The sequence below is a fragment of the Cydia splendana genome, chromosome 19 (assembly GCF_910591565.1).
Source record: "Cydia splendana chromosome 19, ilCydSple1.2, whole genome shotgun sequence".
NCBI lineage: Eukaryota > Metazoa > Arthropoda > Insecta > Lepidoptera > Tortricidae > Cydia > Cydia splendana.
In genome coordinates this window covers 15802865-15821285 of record NC_085978.1, presented here as the reverse complement: position 1 = coordinate 15821285, position 18421 = coordinate 15802865, and the positions used below count along the sequence as shown (strand labels likewise).

Sequence of the window (18421 nt, the reverse complement as noted above, 5' to 3'; positions counted from 1 at the left end):
TAGCTTCTGTTAACAAAACTTTAAGTTCCGACCTAGTTGAGGAAAATTCTGCTAAGTGTAATTAATAAATAGCTAGAAACATTACCGTCTACGTGATATTAAAGTACTCGATAAGAACTGTAAAAAGAGTCATATAAAAATAAATTACATTTCGTGTTGATTCATTTTTTATAAAGTATTTAAACTTAAGAGTAGAAATTTGAGAAGCAAGATTTTTGGCCCCAGTGTCATTTACCAACGGGTTCGCTTGGATAAAAAAAATAATGGTTGTATTTAATTTGTGACAACCTTAGCGTTATTCTTAGACAGTGTGTATCAGCCCTACTGTTCTTTTTGTAATTGCAATCTTATAATTAGAACTACACTGACATATGACTCCTATCCGATAGCCATCGAGGCAGATGCGTCAAATGATGCGCACCGCGACTGATTGAACGTATGACTCCGTTCATTCGCGAGTGAGTGAATGGACGTTTCATTCATTCGCTGTCAGCTGTCATTCTAATCGCATACCTATTTAGAAGAACCAGTGTAAGAGCCATCTTTGTTTGCGGATAGTCCAGCGGTGTCCAGTTCACGATGTTTTGGTTGATGGTTAGGGCAAATGACACATGTGCTTGTGCATCAAATGGAAATACGCGGTCAGACATTTTGGAACGTTGCCATCTTTGTTGTTCGAATTTCGAACGTTGAGAAGTGATCGAGTTTCGATGAGTGGTTATTTAGTTTCGTTTTCGTTGCGTTTTGTTTTTCCACGTGGATCTTTTTCGACTGAAATGTTGTTTTTGTGGTGTTATTATTAAACTTGTTAAATATAAATAGAGATGTGAAGATATTTGTTATTGCTAAATTCTTGTAAAGATAACAACCGGTATATAAGAGCCTACATTAAATATCAAAATAATAGTTTCAATTTCATTTAAATTGATGTATGTACTTACATAATTATTGTATTCCAGAGCGCCAATCATTATGCAAGAATTAACCCTCAGATGCAATCGTATTCTTTACAAGTAAAAACTGACCTAGTTTTCTTCATATACTTACGTTAAGACACCTTTTCAAAGATCATAAAAAAAGCAATAGCGTTTCCACTTACCAAATACCTCCATTACGCATTATAGCAACCCGATAACGTAATTACGTTCGAATTTAGAAAATCAGAAGAGCAGGGGCGATACCTGGCGAAATAATTAAAAGGCGAACTGTAAACCGAACTTAATTCCGATGCCTATTTGTAGCTCATCGAGTTTTGCCGAAGTTCGCCCGAAGTTTTACGGACTTTTACGAAGTTCCCAACTTGTCCCCCGCTTTGGAAATATTTGCCCCGACTTTTAGTTCGTCCTGTTAATTTATAATTACTGTTAATTGGTTATTATCTATACTTGTGTTTTTAGTCTCGAGGAGGCTGCATATTTCAATTTATTATCAGTTTAGTATCTTGAGTCAATATTTTCGAGGTTTTCACGTGATAGTATCTTCGTTGTATACGATTCTTTCAGATTTTAAGATTATTATTGGCATGATAAGAGCTTGACTTACTAAAGAGTGTAAACTTTAAAACAATATGGACGCTTGCTTGCTTGCTTGGATGGCTTTATGGACGTCATATCTAGAAGACTGATGATAATTCAAGTTTAATTTGAGGCCGTACATGCTTTAGTTATTTTTAAATTAAATGCTAGTGTGACGTTTTTAAATAGCTTGTTTAAAATACATTTAATTTAATACTAATCAAACCGAATAATCCTTTGTTCTCTACAAAAAATACTAATTAGCCACCTTACTACTGAACACTTGGATCAAAGGCCTCACTTAAATCTATAAGACGTATGACTATCAAAACACCTATTCACTTACCACCTTTTCTAAATTAGTAAAAAGATCATGTCATCGGTTCTCACCTCATTTAGCCAACAGTAATTGGTATCGAATGGGAAAATACCAGTTTATGTTGAACTTTCAATATGAGCACTACTCATACTAATATCAATAGTGAGTAACCAATAATATACCTTATTTTGTTGCATTAAAGTTCACGGAAAGTCAGTTGATAGAATTGACCATAGTACAGCGCACGGTCAATGCGTTCTGGTTAGCGTTTGAAATGAGTGCTTATACGACCATTTTGTAAAGGACTGGTCGGATAAGAGTTTTATAAGAGGTCAGGTGTCCGTTTAAAATGGTTTTGCTAATAGAACACTGAATCTGATTGGGATTAGTCTTATTGGTTTGCTATTATGGTTTGATTAAGTGTTGTTTCAGCCTCAACTATTGAAGAATGTTACGGTTATTCTGTTAATGCAGCAACAGTGTAATAATATCAATAATATAATGTAACTACAATGACATTAAAATGTATATAGAAATCACCATAAACAAAGTAATTGCTGAGGTCGCCGTCATCGAAATTGAGGGCTATAATATACATTTACTAATGTATAAATGAGTACAATTTACCAATTTACAGCCAACTGGTTCTGTCAGTCGATCTTCGAAAGTTAGGAATCGAAGTATTTATCGAAACTCCTTAATCCATTTCATCAAGTTGGCCCTTTTAATCGCATCCCCTGTTTGAGCTTTTGATGTCATTATATTGATCTAGTTAACGTTCAATTGTTTTTCAAGTATTAGGAAAGTTTCGATTGGATTAGTTTGAAATCGATTTAGCCGAAAATTTGATGCCGATCGTCTTTTTGTGAGGTGTTCGTGTGACTTTAAAATTAGAAATCACTTGAACTGTCTATTGCCTACCAATACTTATAGGTTAGTACGTACATGTTTACATTTTTAGTTTGACAAATAGCTTAAAATGCACATGAAACTTATTATAAAAACAAGTCAATTGAACAAGTCAATTGTAGCAAACGCTTTAAGTCGAGAAAACGAAAAACAGAGATCTAAATCTAATTCAAGAATAATAAAGGCGTATTTATTCCAAATGTCCTGCTAGTCTTTTAACCGTTTAAATTAAGCATTACTCAATTAACAACGTTCCTTTTTCAAATAATTAAGAGACTGTGGACAATACTTTTACGTAAAAGGCCACGACCCGTCTAAACCAATTTGGGATCGAAGGGTAAAGTTTTTACCCTTTTTAATCACGTGACCAAACGCCCTAATTCGCTGTCTTTGTTAATTACGTCTTAGGGAGCCGTAGGGGGACATACATACACATACACGTCCCATAGGAGAGTATGAAAAGTGTGGATGAGCCTTACAAAAATACGTCAGTAGTGTCAGTACTTACAGAATTTGGCAACTTTTTTGATCATGCCATTCACGTGTGTTATGAATAAAAAAATAATCTTACTTGATTAAAAGTGTTATCTTTCAATGTTTTGTATAGTTATTATTAATAAGTAATACAAAGTGTACCTACAAAAAATACGTGGGTGTAACTGATTAGTCTAAAATTGTATTTCCGTCTGATATTAATTTCAAAATACATATGTATAACGATGTAATCTCAGTAACTTTAATTGAGTTAGAAAAAGTATAAGAGAAAAATGGGAAAATTCATCGCCGATATCTCGACTTAAGTTCACTTAAAGTAGCCCCAAAAAAACCTTCAAAGGGATTCTAACCAGATTTTACCGGATCCGATACCTTATACTAAAGCTTTTACAGCAAACGCGATCAACGTTAATTAATATCACATTCTAATATCTCCTTTAGCCTTTGTGAGCATTTTTACAAATCACAAAATGTCATATAAAACCTAAACAACATACGTATTTAAGTCCTTTTGAAACGACTCGGCTAAGTCCAAATATCTCAAATCAAAAACGTCTTATAAGCGTCTGTGCCCATGCGCTCTTAGTGCGTTTCGTGTCGTGTATTTCCCAAGTCCGTACATAAAAACCCCTTTAACTTATGATGAATTAGCGATCTACGTTTTATGTCTCCCGTTATCTCCCCTTGCCCCCCTTACCCTTTAACACCCGGTGGGAGGGTGCGTCAATATGAGGGAATTAATATGAGCGAAAAAAGTTTCGAGTTCTGAATTAAATAGAATTGTTTTTGTGTTTTAATTAGGTATTTAATGTTTGGATTGGGCTAAAGAGGAGTTCAATATGCCGCATCTTCAATTATATTTCAAATTTAAAATGTATAATTTTGTTATTCTTAAATTAGGTCATAATTGTGGGCTAATAACAGTTTTTTTATATCCTTAGGTAGTTAAAATTGTGAGCTAATTGTGAGCCCAAAAAGAAGAGATTATATGATGAAAAAATCAAAACCGGAATTGAATATAAATTTATTAAATACGAACTGTGTTATATATAGCTAATTATTCCATGCCATATAATATTGTCTAATTAAAAAGCATCTGATGCATAAAATAACCCTTAAAATGAATATTAATAACGCCTTAAAAAGTAAACAAAAAACCGAAAACAATGCCTCAATAGGCACCCTTAAACCGTCACGCAAAATGCCTCAGTCATGTATCGGCTAAACCCAAAAACTTGGGGTCTGATAAGGGATGTTTTGATACCCCCCATCATTCACTTATCCGTATACTTGTGGAGGGGGGTCTATAGAAAAACATTGATGTAAAAAGCGGGCGTGACCGCTGAGAAGGGTACGATAACGACGTTATGTTGATCAATTTTAATGTGTAGTCACTGGCCAGTTTTAATTGTGAGTTTTATTTTGGAACGCGTCTTTAGTAGCCAGTATTATTTTTGAAAATCGAACTCGATTCAATTTGTGGTGAAGCTCGTAGTAATTTACTTTTTTTATTGGAACGCGTCTTTAGTGAAAATGGCCAGTATTATTTTTGAAAATCGAACTCGATTCAAGTTGTGGTGTTACCCGGTACTTAGTAATTATGATTTTTTTTATTAAAATGCGTCTTTAACAAAAATTGCCAGTATTATTTCTAAAAATCGAACTTGTATCATTTTGTACTTTTGTAGTTCAGAATCGTTTTTCGTGTTTAACGTGTGTCGTGTTTCAGCAATAAACCAGCTTAATTTAATGTAAAAATTAGCTAACTTAAATTATCTTTCCTTTTGATTTTGTCAATGTACATTTTCGATACACAGGTTTCAAAACGCTTTTCCCTAATTCCCATTTGTAAATGTCTCCGTAGGTAATGAATACAGCAAACATGTATCGTTAAAAGTTGGTGAAGAATCGCGCCCGCATCGCATCGGGTCAAAGAAGCTGTTAATTCGGGAGGGTAATTAGTGGGGATGTGGGGAGCGACGGGTCTTCGTTTTCCTTTTGAGGCTTTTGTTTTTTTGGGATTGGTCACAGTTGCAAATGTTATTGATTTAACTATTTTTTTTTATATTTTTAGTATTTTTGACTCGTGTATTTATTTTTATTTGTATGTTTGAAATAAATGGTTATTTATTTAATTAGTGTTGGAAAAGCAAGTACGTACCAACATAATAAAAATGAGAACTTTTTTAAATGTTATAAAACTTATAAAAGAGCGATAGGTGCTTTTATGATTATTTTTTGGTATTGTGTTGTTTGTACCTAGTTGAATTGATTTTTGTACGTATTTTATTGCAATTAGCGCTCTATAATATACATTTAATATTATTTTTTTTTTATATAGGTGCAATCAATATTTTGTGTCATTTCTAATATAAAGTATAATTTACCTTTTTTTACATGTTTTTTATAATATGTATGTACTTGAAAAATTTAAATTTACCGGCACCTAAAATTTTATAAAAACTTCTAAACTTGGTAAGTATTCCGCGCGATTGAAAATATTAAGTTAACTTTATTTATCCACTAAACTTTGTTTACCCAAGTCAATGTCCCCATAACATTGTATAAAAAGTGTTTAAGTTTAAACTCTATATAAAGATGATTCACATCGGGTCACAGAAGCTGTTAATTTGGGTTCGTAATTAGGATGTGGGGAGCGGCCGACGACGCGACGAGAGCTTTAACATTTTCCGTTCCAATAAAAAAAAACTTTTTTTGTAAAAAAACTATTTTGTAAAAAAAAGGAAAACTTACACAAAACGAAAATTAAAAGACGTAGCACCGTAGCACTTTGTAGCGACGCTACGATACGGCACAATACAAACTCACCTCCATGTAATAATTCCTTATTTTCATAATATCAGCGTAAAACACTAATTTCGTTACGAAAACGTCCATTAAAACTACAAAATGTCACTATATCACTAACCTAAGGCTTAATTAAAAGTAAAAACAGTTGAAGCGGCGTTCGAAATTCGAACGCAACTTTTTTTTTAATTCGCGCGCGTGACGTTTACTCGTCAAAAGCGCGCGTCCAACTAACCGGCACAGATAACCAACATCTCGCCTCCTTATCTCTTCATTAACATACAGTGTGATTCTACGCACAGTTCCCATATCCTCTATCCCACTCATTTGCATCCCAAGAAAGCGTATGCAAATATGCATCTGAGAATAGTCGATATTTAAAATCGGCTATCAATTCGTGAAACAGGTTACGTAAATGCGATGCGCCATTGTGTTCCGAATTTAAAGGATTCGATTGAAGAGCGTTGGTTAAAAATAAGGGGAAACGCCTTAGCCATGCAATGCGAAATGAACCTTCTCTTTATGACTCTAAGGTGTATAATAGAAATTCAAGCTAGGGTGATCTTAGGTGTTTTACGGTTTTAACTTTTGGTTTTCTTTAAGATAGGATTAGGGTTGCAGGGCAGATGTCAACGGCGTATTGATTTGAGTTCAGAAATAGATTTTTTAAGATCTGTTTAGAAACATGTGCATGCATTAATGTCGCAGTCTGTTATTGTTGCGTTTGTGCTGCAAAGTATGTATGATAAATTATGCTTTGTAAGATTCTTAAAGGATTCTAAAGATTATTATTAAATACGAAGGTATTAAAGTATTATGCGATATTCATAAGTTAGTACGAAATTCATACGGTATTTTAGTTTTTGATAGAATTTGATAGCAGAATTCCTTAAATATTCGAAAATGGAATATTTAATTACGACACAGTCCGATCAATCAACCCTTGCCGTGAGAATGCCTTCAAGAAATAAGGAAACTAATTATTATTCGCATATTAAGTACCGAACCGGTACGAAATAATGTTAATAATTATTAAAAAAACATATTTATAACGTCACCATTACCATATGCAGATTCGGGAATAAATCATAGAACAATTGAAGGGTTCGAAGTTCGAATATCGGATCGCGCAAACTGGTTTATTTTAAATGCGTTCCATTTTTTCTTTTTAATTTATTGGGCTATTTAGGGGTGCGTTCCGATGGATTGATGGTATTTTTGCATAAATTAGGTGACTGGTCGGTGAGAACAGGGTCGGATGTCAGATTTATGTTTCATGGGTGATTGGGTCTTAATGTGCTTTCTATTGCGTCTTGGGACTATATTGTGGCAGCTGTAGTACTGGTGGATGTCAGTATGGAAATTAGAAAGTGTACAGGACTTTACTCGCCTGTGGGATAAAAAATGCAACTTGACATTTATCTATAAAAGACGCCGATATTTTTCTTCTGGAAGCTTTTTTTTATTAATTCTGTTTATTCGTTCAGGTTCGTCTAAAATAAAATTTATATGTAAATATGTATGACGACATTGACGTTTCCAAACTTTGTTTCTGCCAAGTCAATATAGAGTGTTACACAGGTGTAGTGAATAATTGTTTTCCATCATATTTTCTCGGTAAGGTTCGTATTTGTCATGCTATTTCAATCAACCTCAGTACTTTTTGTACCGAGGCTGACTGAAATAGCAAGACACGTTCGTACGTTTCCGTGAAAATACGTTGGAAAATAATTATGCGCTACATCTGTAGCTTAGAACTCTGGGAACTTTTTATTAAATGACACAAAATGTTTCAATATAAGTATATTTCCTTTCACGTTGCGAAATCTTAAACAATCTCTTTCAAAATCACGTTTTCACATATAAACACATAATTACCCACAAAACCGGACGCTGGTTAATTGATTACACATCTACAATTACCAGGTCCCTATCACCGAAAACGCGATACGTGGACCGTGGAAAATATCGCTCGAAAATAATGGACACGGTAGATAAAACACCGAATTCACCGGACTAACTTTTATACGATTTGGTCACCATGTCTTAAAAAGTACAAAGAACTTTCAACCTTAAGCTTAAAAGAATAGAGTTCATTTTTGCTCGGAGCGTAAGTTAGTCCAGGCGATATAGTTTCGACCGCTAGATTTCAAATCTGATAATGAGTTGTTATAAAAATGCTTTATTCGTAATTTATTAATATTAATTAAATACGCGGCTAAGTGTACCGTGACGGGTTCAACGGACGGTCCCGTTTTGATAGAATGCAGCTGGAGATAATTAAAATTTGGGATTATTGTTACAACATGAGTTTCGGTGGAGCGCTGAGGTGTTACAATCATGGATGCCATTTCTGATGATTCTGATTACGTGGATTAGTCAATTAATATTGAATTGAAACTACATAGACTATTAGGTAATTAAAAAGGATTTATTAGTTTTTTTCTATTCTTTAATTGTCACTCGATTTTTTTGTTTATTATTTACAGTGGGTCTGTCTTCACACAAAGTATTCGTTTTACATTGATTTATGAAAATACCTATGTGTACTAGTTGTTGTGATTATGTCTGATATCTTGATTAGTCGAGATAACATCGAGTCAATCGAGTGACATAATTTCAGTGATTCAACTATTTCATGTTTCTCCATTTTGCCAAAATATGAAAATATGCTGTTCTCGCCTTTCACTAAATACACATAATTAAAATTCATAAACTATCTAAACGTGTGATTTCCAAATTCAAAATTATTAATCCAATTCGTATGTTTCAAAACAATTAACTTTCAACTTTAATACGATAACAGCAAAGTTCAAATCAGCTTAAATCCGAACCCACATTAACAATTACAATATATATTAAAGATACGTATTCATTGTCCAAATTTTTAAAGTCAACGATTCGGTTATCGTGTGAATGAAATGCTTTAATACCGAAACGGCGATTCATACAAATGTAATGGCACATACATTACATTTGTATGAAGATAAGCTTTTTATGAAGTTACTTAGTATTTTTCGCTTAGTATTAAAATGACGTATCTGCTCTTTTATTCTTATGGACATAAGATGTTTTGTAAATAAGCTTAATGTTTATACCGGTTCATGATAATTGTGCTTTTGATTGCCGAATTATAATAAAACAACGTCCGTATGAGTTTTTTATTAATTACTGATTGCGTTATTTTTGACGCTTTTATAGGATTCACGTAGCTGTATAGTGTATAAGTACTCAGATTTTTAAACCAGATTAGTGTGAAGTTATTTGTATTGTATTTTAATATTTTTAATTCCGTAGAACTGTAACTCATAATTTAGATTTGTAAATATTGAATTTGTATCTATTGCACAAAAGATAAACTTAATGTACTACAGGTGAACTTAGTGCGATAAGGCATTCTCTACCAGTCAATCGTAGGGCAAAGCAGAAAAGATTTTAGGCATTTAAAACCAAAGAAATCGTATAATTTTAGTCAGAATATATTTTTATTACCTACATATTATTTTGGATCTTTTCGCATAGCTTTAACCTATTTGCGAAGCTAAACTAAGTAAAGTTCTTTAGTAATCTTATATTTCTCGGAACATATTAAACACAAATGTCGTATGTGTGTGACTTTACTCAGAGATACTATATTTCAATTTAACAATAATACCCATACTTTAACCATTTAATTAAAACATCCTGTGAGGTGTTAATTCGTATTAATTGTTTATTTCGCGACGGAAATCGCTAACTAACGTTTCCTGTATAATAGTCATTGATATGACTGTTATGCGACTATCTAGATCGGGACAGAGTATTTTTGTCCAAATTACTTTGATGTTTTATCAACCGCGAAGGACATGTGTGAGTAACGCGCTTGGAATATAATAATATGATGAGCGTATTTTAAACCAATTTTTTTAGTAGCTTCTTTATGTGTATTGCTTCAATATTAAGTGTACATAGGTACGAACATTTTACCTAATGTACGTTGCCTTAATATTAAGTTTGTACCTACAAAAATTTAGCATAATTAAGTTTTTTGAGATAAGTAATCTACATAGTAGAAAATTAATAGAAATAGATAGAGTGCATAAAACTCTCATAAAAGTATGTATTGACTATTTAATATTTATATCTTAAATTAAAGCAATAAAGGTACTTATTATAATTTTAGAATACATATTCACCGTCTACTTATTCAAATTAAGTGATCCCTTTCTTTCAAAACCAATATACTATGTACCTTGAATTAAATAAAAATAGAGAACTTATTTACATTTAAGATAACTAGTAGTTCGCCCCGAACTGAGAACTCGCAGTTAGGGCTTGCAAATATTCGAAACTTTCAGGTATTCGAATATTCGACTTTTTCTGACGACATATTCGAATATTCGAATAATTATTCGAATATTATAAAAAATAAGAAAAAGAACGAGAAATCGGTTTATTATCGTTTTATTCAAAAGCTTTTTTCACATATTGCTAAAACTAATGATATTTTGCAGAAATTAACTAGATTTTATCATCCTACTATGAGATGCCCACATTTATAATAAAAACAAGTAAAACGCCAAAATAAGACGTATTCAATATTTCTAGATAAAACTTTTATTATAAATGCGTTGTTGCGTGAAATAATATAACTTTAACCATCCAAACACCTAGGTATGTAAGATATTTTTAGGGTTCCGTACCCAAAGGGTAAAACGGGACCCTATTACTAAGACTTCGCTGTCCGTCCGTCCGTCCGTCCGTCTGTCACCAGGCTGTATCTCACGAACCGTGATAGCTAGACAGTTGAAATTTTCACAGATGATGTATTTCTGTTGCCGCTATAACAACAAATACTAAAAACAGAATAAAATAAAGATTTAAATGGGGCTCCCATACAACAAACGTGATTTTTGACCAAAGTTAAGCAACGTCGGGAGTGGTCAGTACTTGGATGGGTGACCGTTTTTTTTTTGCTTTTTTTTCGTTTTTTTTTTTTGCAGTATGGTACGGAACCCTTCGTGCGCGAGTCCGACTCGCACTTGCCCGGTTTTTTTTAGTAGGTACTTAATTATTTTTTGATTTAAATTAACTTGTAGTCACTCAGAGGCCTGTAAAAAGGCATGTACCTAATTCCATTGTATTTTGAATCTTTATTGACTTTGTTTGTTTTGGCAAGTTTTTATTCCTAAAGGTCGACTTAATTATATAATATTGGAATATTTAAGGGAAAAAGTTAGTTGACTACTGGGTGGACTATTCGTTAGCTAAAGGTGCATAGTTAGATTACCTACTTGGGCAGGTTTGGTATGATCAAATTTGAGAATTGCGATAAGTGCGGGCAAGGTTTAGTCTTCAAAAAATCGCTTAACGCACGCTTGCACTGAATAAACAGAATGACCTTTATAACTTAAAACTTACGCACCGTAAAAATAACATACTTTTTGATTTCGTTTTCTTTCAAATTGAGTTAAGTTTCACTGTATTCACGAAGTCTATCGAGAGGAATACAGTAAAAATATTATTTCCTTCGTATTTGGGTACCTATAGTTCCTCATTCACTGTAAATACCCGGAAAATACACAGAAACTGTAACTACAGCGGATGAAATAGATTTTTTATACTAATAAAAAATATTCGAATATTCGAAACCTGAGCGGCCGAATATTCGAATATCAAAACAGGTCGAATATTCGACAAATTCGAATATTCGAATATTCGAATTGCAAGCCCTACTCGCAGTTAACCAAAAATTATTAGAGTCGATAGATTTAAGCACAGAGTAGTATGTATAATATATAGGACAAAGAGAGCCTTCTCGTGGAACTTTGCAACCATTTTGAAGTGCCATCTGTAATTCTTATCCAGAAATATCAACGTCAATATCAGGGGGGGGGGGGGGGGGAGGCATAAATAGCGTCTAAGTATGTTGCGAACGTAAAAAACTTTGACTTTGAAGAAAGGGTTCAGGATATTTATTAATACACGAAAACAGATTAGATACTTTTAACTTGACTGTTGATGTAAATAAATTACCTATCATACACGGCTGGAATAACACACAATTGACCACGAAACACAAGTACACGCAGCAGGTTGTGAATCTACCCGCCATAATTTTTCTAAATTTTTTGGTAATAAAGTTCTCAGCAACTGTGATGGCGTATGAAAACTTTGTTTCTTTTAACATTGTAAAACTGAAAGTATTTTTATTTATCTGACGTATGTCGTAGTACATACAATAAATGGGGTGTTTTAATAACAAAATTTCCGTGAGTGACCCGTTTTTAATATATTTAATAAATGGGGTGTTATAATATTTTGAATTTTATTTGACAAAGTTGTTTTTTTGAGACAATCGCCTCCATGGCAACGATGTCCATAAATAATCTGTTCTAACAGATGTTTTTAGGGTTCCGTACCCAAAGGGTAAAACGGGACCCTATTACTAAGACTCCGCTGTCCGTCCGTCCGTCCGTCTGTCACCAGGCTGTATCTCACGAACCGTGATAGCTAGACAGTTGAAATTTTCACTGATGATGTATTTCTGTTGCCGCTATAACAACAAATACTAAAAACAAAACAAAATAAAGATTTAAGTGGGGCTCCCATACAACAAACGTGATTTTTGACCGAAGTTAAGCAACGTCGGGCGGGGTCAGTACTTGGATGGGTGACCGTTTTTTTTTGCCGTTTTTTGCATTATGGTACGGAACCCTTCGTGCGCGAGTCCAACTCGCACTTGCCCGGTTTTTTGTTTGATCCATGCCTTAGATACAAGACTTTTAAGACGTTCTGACGAATTAAGTGAAGCAATATAAAAAAAAAGTTTAGCGTTAAGTAATATAGATGTCGCTATTTTTTCGAATAAAGTGCTTTATATACGACTGTCCCTCCCCTGGATTTAAGTCATCATAGAAATCATAGAGATTACAATAAACTGTATCTGTGCTAAGCCGAAATATTTCCTGTCAAATGTCAAATACCTATTTTATGTTTATATTATTTTATTTTTATCTTGCTAATAATTTCAATAAGGTAAATTTAAAAACGATATTATAAAAGTGCAAACCGAGCACTTTCATTTGATACTAAATTCGACCATGTTATTTGCAAATAAAATGACCAGAATAGCTAGGCCTCTCACAAACAGCTTTTTGGCCTACTAAGCTCTTCTACCTCAATAATCCCTTAATCGAGCCTGCTCATAATTTAATGACTAAAATATAATGCCCTCACCCTCAACTACACGTTTACCCAATTTCATTTAAATTAGAACAAGTTTACTTAAGTTCTTGAGTATCAAACTATCTTCTGACAGTCCAGCTTAAAAACATCGAAATGCGGGGACGTGCCGCTAGCCAGCCGCGTGATCCAAGTCGAATGTAAGAACTTCGCTTTGCTTCGCTCGCTCGTTCGAAGAACTTTGCATCGCTTCGCTCGCTCGTTCGAAGAACTTTGCATCGCTTCGCTCGCTCGTTCGAAGAACTTTGCATCGCTTCGCTCGCTCGTTCGAAGAACTTTGCATCGCTTCGCTCGCTCGTTCGATTATGTTAAAGCTCTTACGAAACCACATTAAATACCGTATTTTTGTATTAACATAAAAAAATACATTAAAATTATTTCTACGTCATTTACAATCGAAAAGTGCCCTAATCGCCTTTAAAAGCTTAAAAGCGATACACCCCGTCTCAATCCACATTCAAATTGCGAACGAAACCTCATTACTAAGAAATATAACCTCTATACAGCTTCTATATAACCTCTATGGAGCCCATAAATAAGCTAAAGGCGCACATATTTCAAAACAAGAAAAAAAAATAACACATAAAATTTCTTGCGCGGGGCCTCTAATATTAGTGCGTGTTTCCGTTAACGGTTAAATGTGGAACGTCTTGGTTTCACGATGACGGATACGATAATTTTTGACGGATGAATTTGTATAGAATTTAGAAATGGTTTTAATATCGTGTTTTTACGAATTAAATTTAGATTTATTTATTCGTGTTTTTTATGCGTAATATATAACTACTCAAGTATTTCACCTCGCTTCTAATGTTTTTTTGTTACATATTAAAATATTATTACTTGTTTTCATTATTATATTAGTTCAAAAATGCGATCATGCAACATATATTATAAAGTTTTGTAAAAAAAACCTAGAAATATATTTCAAAAACAATACGGGCTTAACCTCCTACCAGTACTATACGATATACTTACTTATTTTTTTTTACCAAATTTTAAAATATTTTTCCAACATACTTTTTATCTTCATAAACTCACAACAATACCGTAAACGCCAAAGACACAATAGTCAGAATTATTTCAATCAACTTTTTCACCCTCCGTTTCCGTACCGGACTACAACGCGAACGCGCCAAAATGCGTCGCATAGATTTTCGCATTACTTTACTATGCAAATGCCGGTATCGTAAGAGCGATTCGAATTATTTTTTACGACGCCTCCGAGTATTGGGACCCCGGAATAACCCCCCGGATATATTGACTTCGTAAATTTTGAATGAAGTTCCAAATTTGAAAATTTGAAATTGGAATGTCTTGCGGGTTGATGGATTTTACTTTTTTATTTTTTATGGTCTTTAAACGAAGAGGTTTAAGACGTGCTGCTTTTTAAAAGTAATCTTAATTTCAGTGGGAAAAAGACCTCACAGCACCTCAGTCGTCAGTTCTGAATATCTTTATAAACGACTGAACGAATGCCATACGAATAAATAAATAAAGTGGGAAAAAGTCGTTTTTGTAGTAAGATAAATAATACTGATAAAAAAGTTTATAATTGTATCATATATTATTTTGTTTCATTATGTATTTTAGTTGTTAAATAACATAAATATTAAAGGCAAAACTAATTGTAGGTATACATTTTATCTCAATACTACAGACTACAATTAAAATAAAAAAGTTTCACTAAGCTGCTGTGAAACAATAGAATTGCAAAACAGTTGGCCCTTAAGTGCTTGTCATTAAATATTGAAAAAGATAGCAATATCCACTAAATTATCCCCCTAACGTATTTAATCCCCAAAAACATTTAGGAAATGTACGGAAAAATCTGATTAGCCCAGATGATATATCGCTACGAATTCCGCCTTAATTTGAATATCAGACGCGTTATTGAAAAGGAAACTTTCTGAACGCGCCTTAATGGTTATTGCCACCCTGTCTTTAAAAAAATAGCTCAGGTGTCTGTGGAACGATATTTTGAAATTAGATTCTAATTTTGAATTTCATTCATTGTGACGGTAGGTATACTAGAACAATAATTAATTTGTTACCGTTTAAGTTTTAAAATTAGTACTCGGTTCATAAAATACGTCAAGTAATCGATGAATATCTATGTTAAAAATATACTCAAAGAGTGACAGTGTTGTGACCGAGATATAAAATTCGAATACGTATCGACTAGGTACATATTATTTAAATTTAAAATCTAATGCTCATTTGTTTGCAACGTTCTTAATTCGAACATCGAATATCGGAACGGAAGCGGAAACGTCGCTGATTCTAATTTCAAACGAAATATCGCAACGTTTCTATTGATAAAATTCGTGTCGACATTGTATTGACAGGAAATTAGCGATAGTGTATAATAGGACACTGTAATCATACAGAAAGCGTATAACAGGAGATAATGACATGTTTATTGTTTAGGTTAAACTGACGGTTACTGGCCTAGTGGACAAAGTAGTATTTTGGTCATAGTTGGACAATGAAGATTTAGTCCCGGTAGTTCTAGTATCTAATTAGAATTGCTATACGCAGTTCCATTTAGCATGTAACAGTAGTACATAACAAAATATTTGTACTTAACTAAAAAAATACCTAATTTATAAGAGGAAAAAGCCTAAAAAGTGCTAACTACGGGATACCTAGTTACCAATTAGTTTCACCAGTGGACAGTTCCACTAATAGACGTTTATTAGTGAGAATAGAAAGAGATAGACACGCAGTGGGGATAAAATTTAAATTATTTGAATTAATAATATAGTATAATATTAACTATATAGGTAATATCATAAATGAGAGAGAAGGAAACTATGTAGAGTTAGACCAAGAAAACCCTGCAGCAATTTTGTTGGCCCACGCAGGGTAAATGTTATTTATACGTCATAATTACATAGAAGTTTGACATTTAAAATGACACGTGGGGTATCAAAATCGCTGCAGACTTTTCTTGGTCTAACTCTAGGCACACAGCAAAAAAAAGTTAACAAAGTAATTTTGTGACGCATAGGAACTCGAATGATTCAATGTTCTTTACGACTGACTCCAAAATTAAAATGCTTTTCCCTCCATCCACATATGTACGTTCAAATACTCTCTCATTTTCTAATATCGCCGCGATCGCAAAAAACCTCACCAACACGAAAGCAATCGCAATTTGATCTTCTTTTATTGGCGCCCCAATACGAGCGACATTATATAATCATGCTTTATGAGTTCCAGAATACGCCCCCATCGGCGACACGTTAAAAAGTTAAATTGTGCGTACTTATTGGCGGTGTGTTACCGGTTTTTTATTATTATTAGCTTATTATAGGTTTTTTCATGAGATATTTTAATGAATGTCGCTGATTTTATTGGGTTTGTTGGAATTTGAAGTCTATATGATTGTGAATTCTAATTTGACGCAATAAAAAAATAACATAATTATAAGTCTTTTTTGCCGAACAAGCATTAGTATTTCCTGATTGTTGTAGTGTCTAGTAATTATTAAGTACTTTAGGCTTTTCGATATTCACAATAGAAGGCCAATGACCTACTACTACGTTTTTGTTACCTGTCAAATATTCAAACATAGGTCTCTACTGGTCTCTACGTATTTAAATAAGTACGTTCAGTAAAAATAGTTCTTAACCACGACGTTTCCGTTTTAATTAAAACTGCACGACAAATTGATCACAATCCTACACAGCAGCTGATAAAATATCACAAACGATCAGAATAGACCCCAAGACGCATTCAAATTAAGAACGCATAAAAAGTACAACTAGTGCTGCGACATCGTTCGAACGCATTCATAATCGATCGATTATACGAAGACACAGGGAGGTCCGACGGAAGGATTACACGACATATTACCATACGTAATTTGTGAGCACATCTGCCGTGGGCGAGTATTGTTCAAATATTTATTGTGAGTTTATGAGAATTATGAGTAATACGGAAGTTGGAGATCGTGTTTATAGATATTATTGTCGTTCAGATGAAAGGGGACCTCCATCCTCCATTCTTGTTGATAAAGATGCTCATTTCGAATTCGACTTGGTATTTTGTCGGAACGCCGCCTCGAAATAATTTAAACTTTCTTGATGCTCACTTGTTTTACTGCAAAAAAAATAGTTTTTTTTAATGAGATCGGGTCTATGGAAGTTGTGTGCCAGCTACAAATCAATATGTTCGATTTGAAAATCAAAAATTCAAATCGTCCTGAGACAAAGCGTTGGCTAATGAGCCAATAACTCGTGACACAATGGAGCGTGGGCGTTCCGAATTCGAAATTATCTCGAAAGAATATTAATGCAACACTTATTCAAATACGGACCATATTCGTGTCGGTTAATTTGAATGGTGACAATTCGAAAATCGAATGCGTTGATTTTTAACGGATCTGTGTGGGGTTTAGATTTCTTCTATAGTAGAGATTCATTGTGACACCATAATTCTGCTCAATGTAGGGTAGAGTGAAATCAACCTAACACTGTACAGACTTTGCAGTCACAGAGTGTGGAAGTAATACCATAAATGTCAAATTTCCATAATAATATGACGTTACAATGATACTTCCCCACTTTTTACTTGAAAGCCTCCGCAGAATTAGCTTAGACGGACTCTATTGCTTGCTCCTACCAAATCTTGTAGCTTGCTTTGAACTTAAAAATCTTTGTTATTGATTGCTTACATACATACATACAGACATATAATCACGCCTATTTCCCGGAGAGGTAGGCAGAGACTACGGATTTCCACTTACTACGATCCTGACATACCTCTTTCGCTTCCTTCACTTTCATAACATTCCTCATTTTTTTTCTTTCTTTCTTGTTATTGATTGTTCTCAAAATCATTAGTTAGTACAGTCGCCATTAGATATATCGGAGCGGCCAGGGTGCCCAAAAATATCTGAACACGCCTCTATTGTCAAGGCGCTAGAGTGCGTGTTCAGATACTTTTGAGCACTTAGCCCGCTCCGATATATCTGATGGCGACTGCACACATTTCTAATGTAACTTCATACATTTCAATACAGGACAGGTACGTGTTTAGATATTTTAAGCACCTCTACAGCTCCGATATATCTGATGTCTGTATAACATCGTATTCAAATGAACTTTTTTAACGAATCGTATTAATTCAATATATTGTCCTTACT

At 33.7% G+C, this 18421-nt stretch overlaps 1 protein-coding gene across 5 annotated transcripts in view; it reads right to left on the bottom strand.

Annotated features, from left to right (window-relative positions):
* The window catches only part of LOC134800141 (homeobox protein cut), a 182567-nt gene that overhangs the window by 105146 nt on the left and 59000 nt on the right, over positions 1-18421 (bottom strand). Inside the window, exon 1 of one of the 5 annotated variants that reach the window (XM_063772610.1) lies at positions 6067-6181. The exons of the other annotated variants lie outside the window; for them this stretch is intronic. Within the exon in view, the coding sequence (XP_063628680.1) occupies positions 6067-6135 (69 nt within the window). The 5' untranslated portion in view covers positions 6136-6181. Of the gene's footprint in view, positions 1-6066; positions 6182-18421 lie in introns of those variants that run through there. 5 annotated transcript variants of the gene reach the window in all.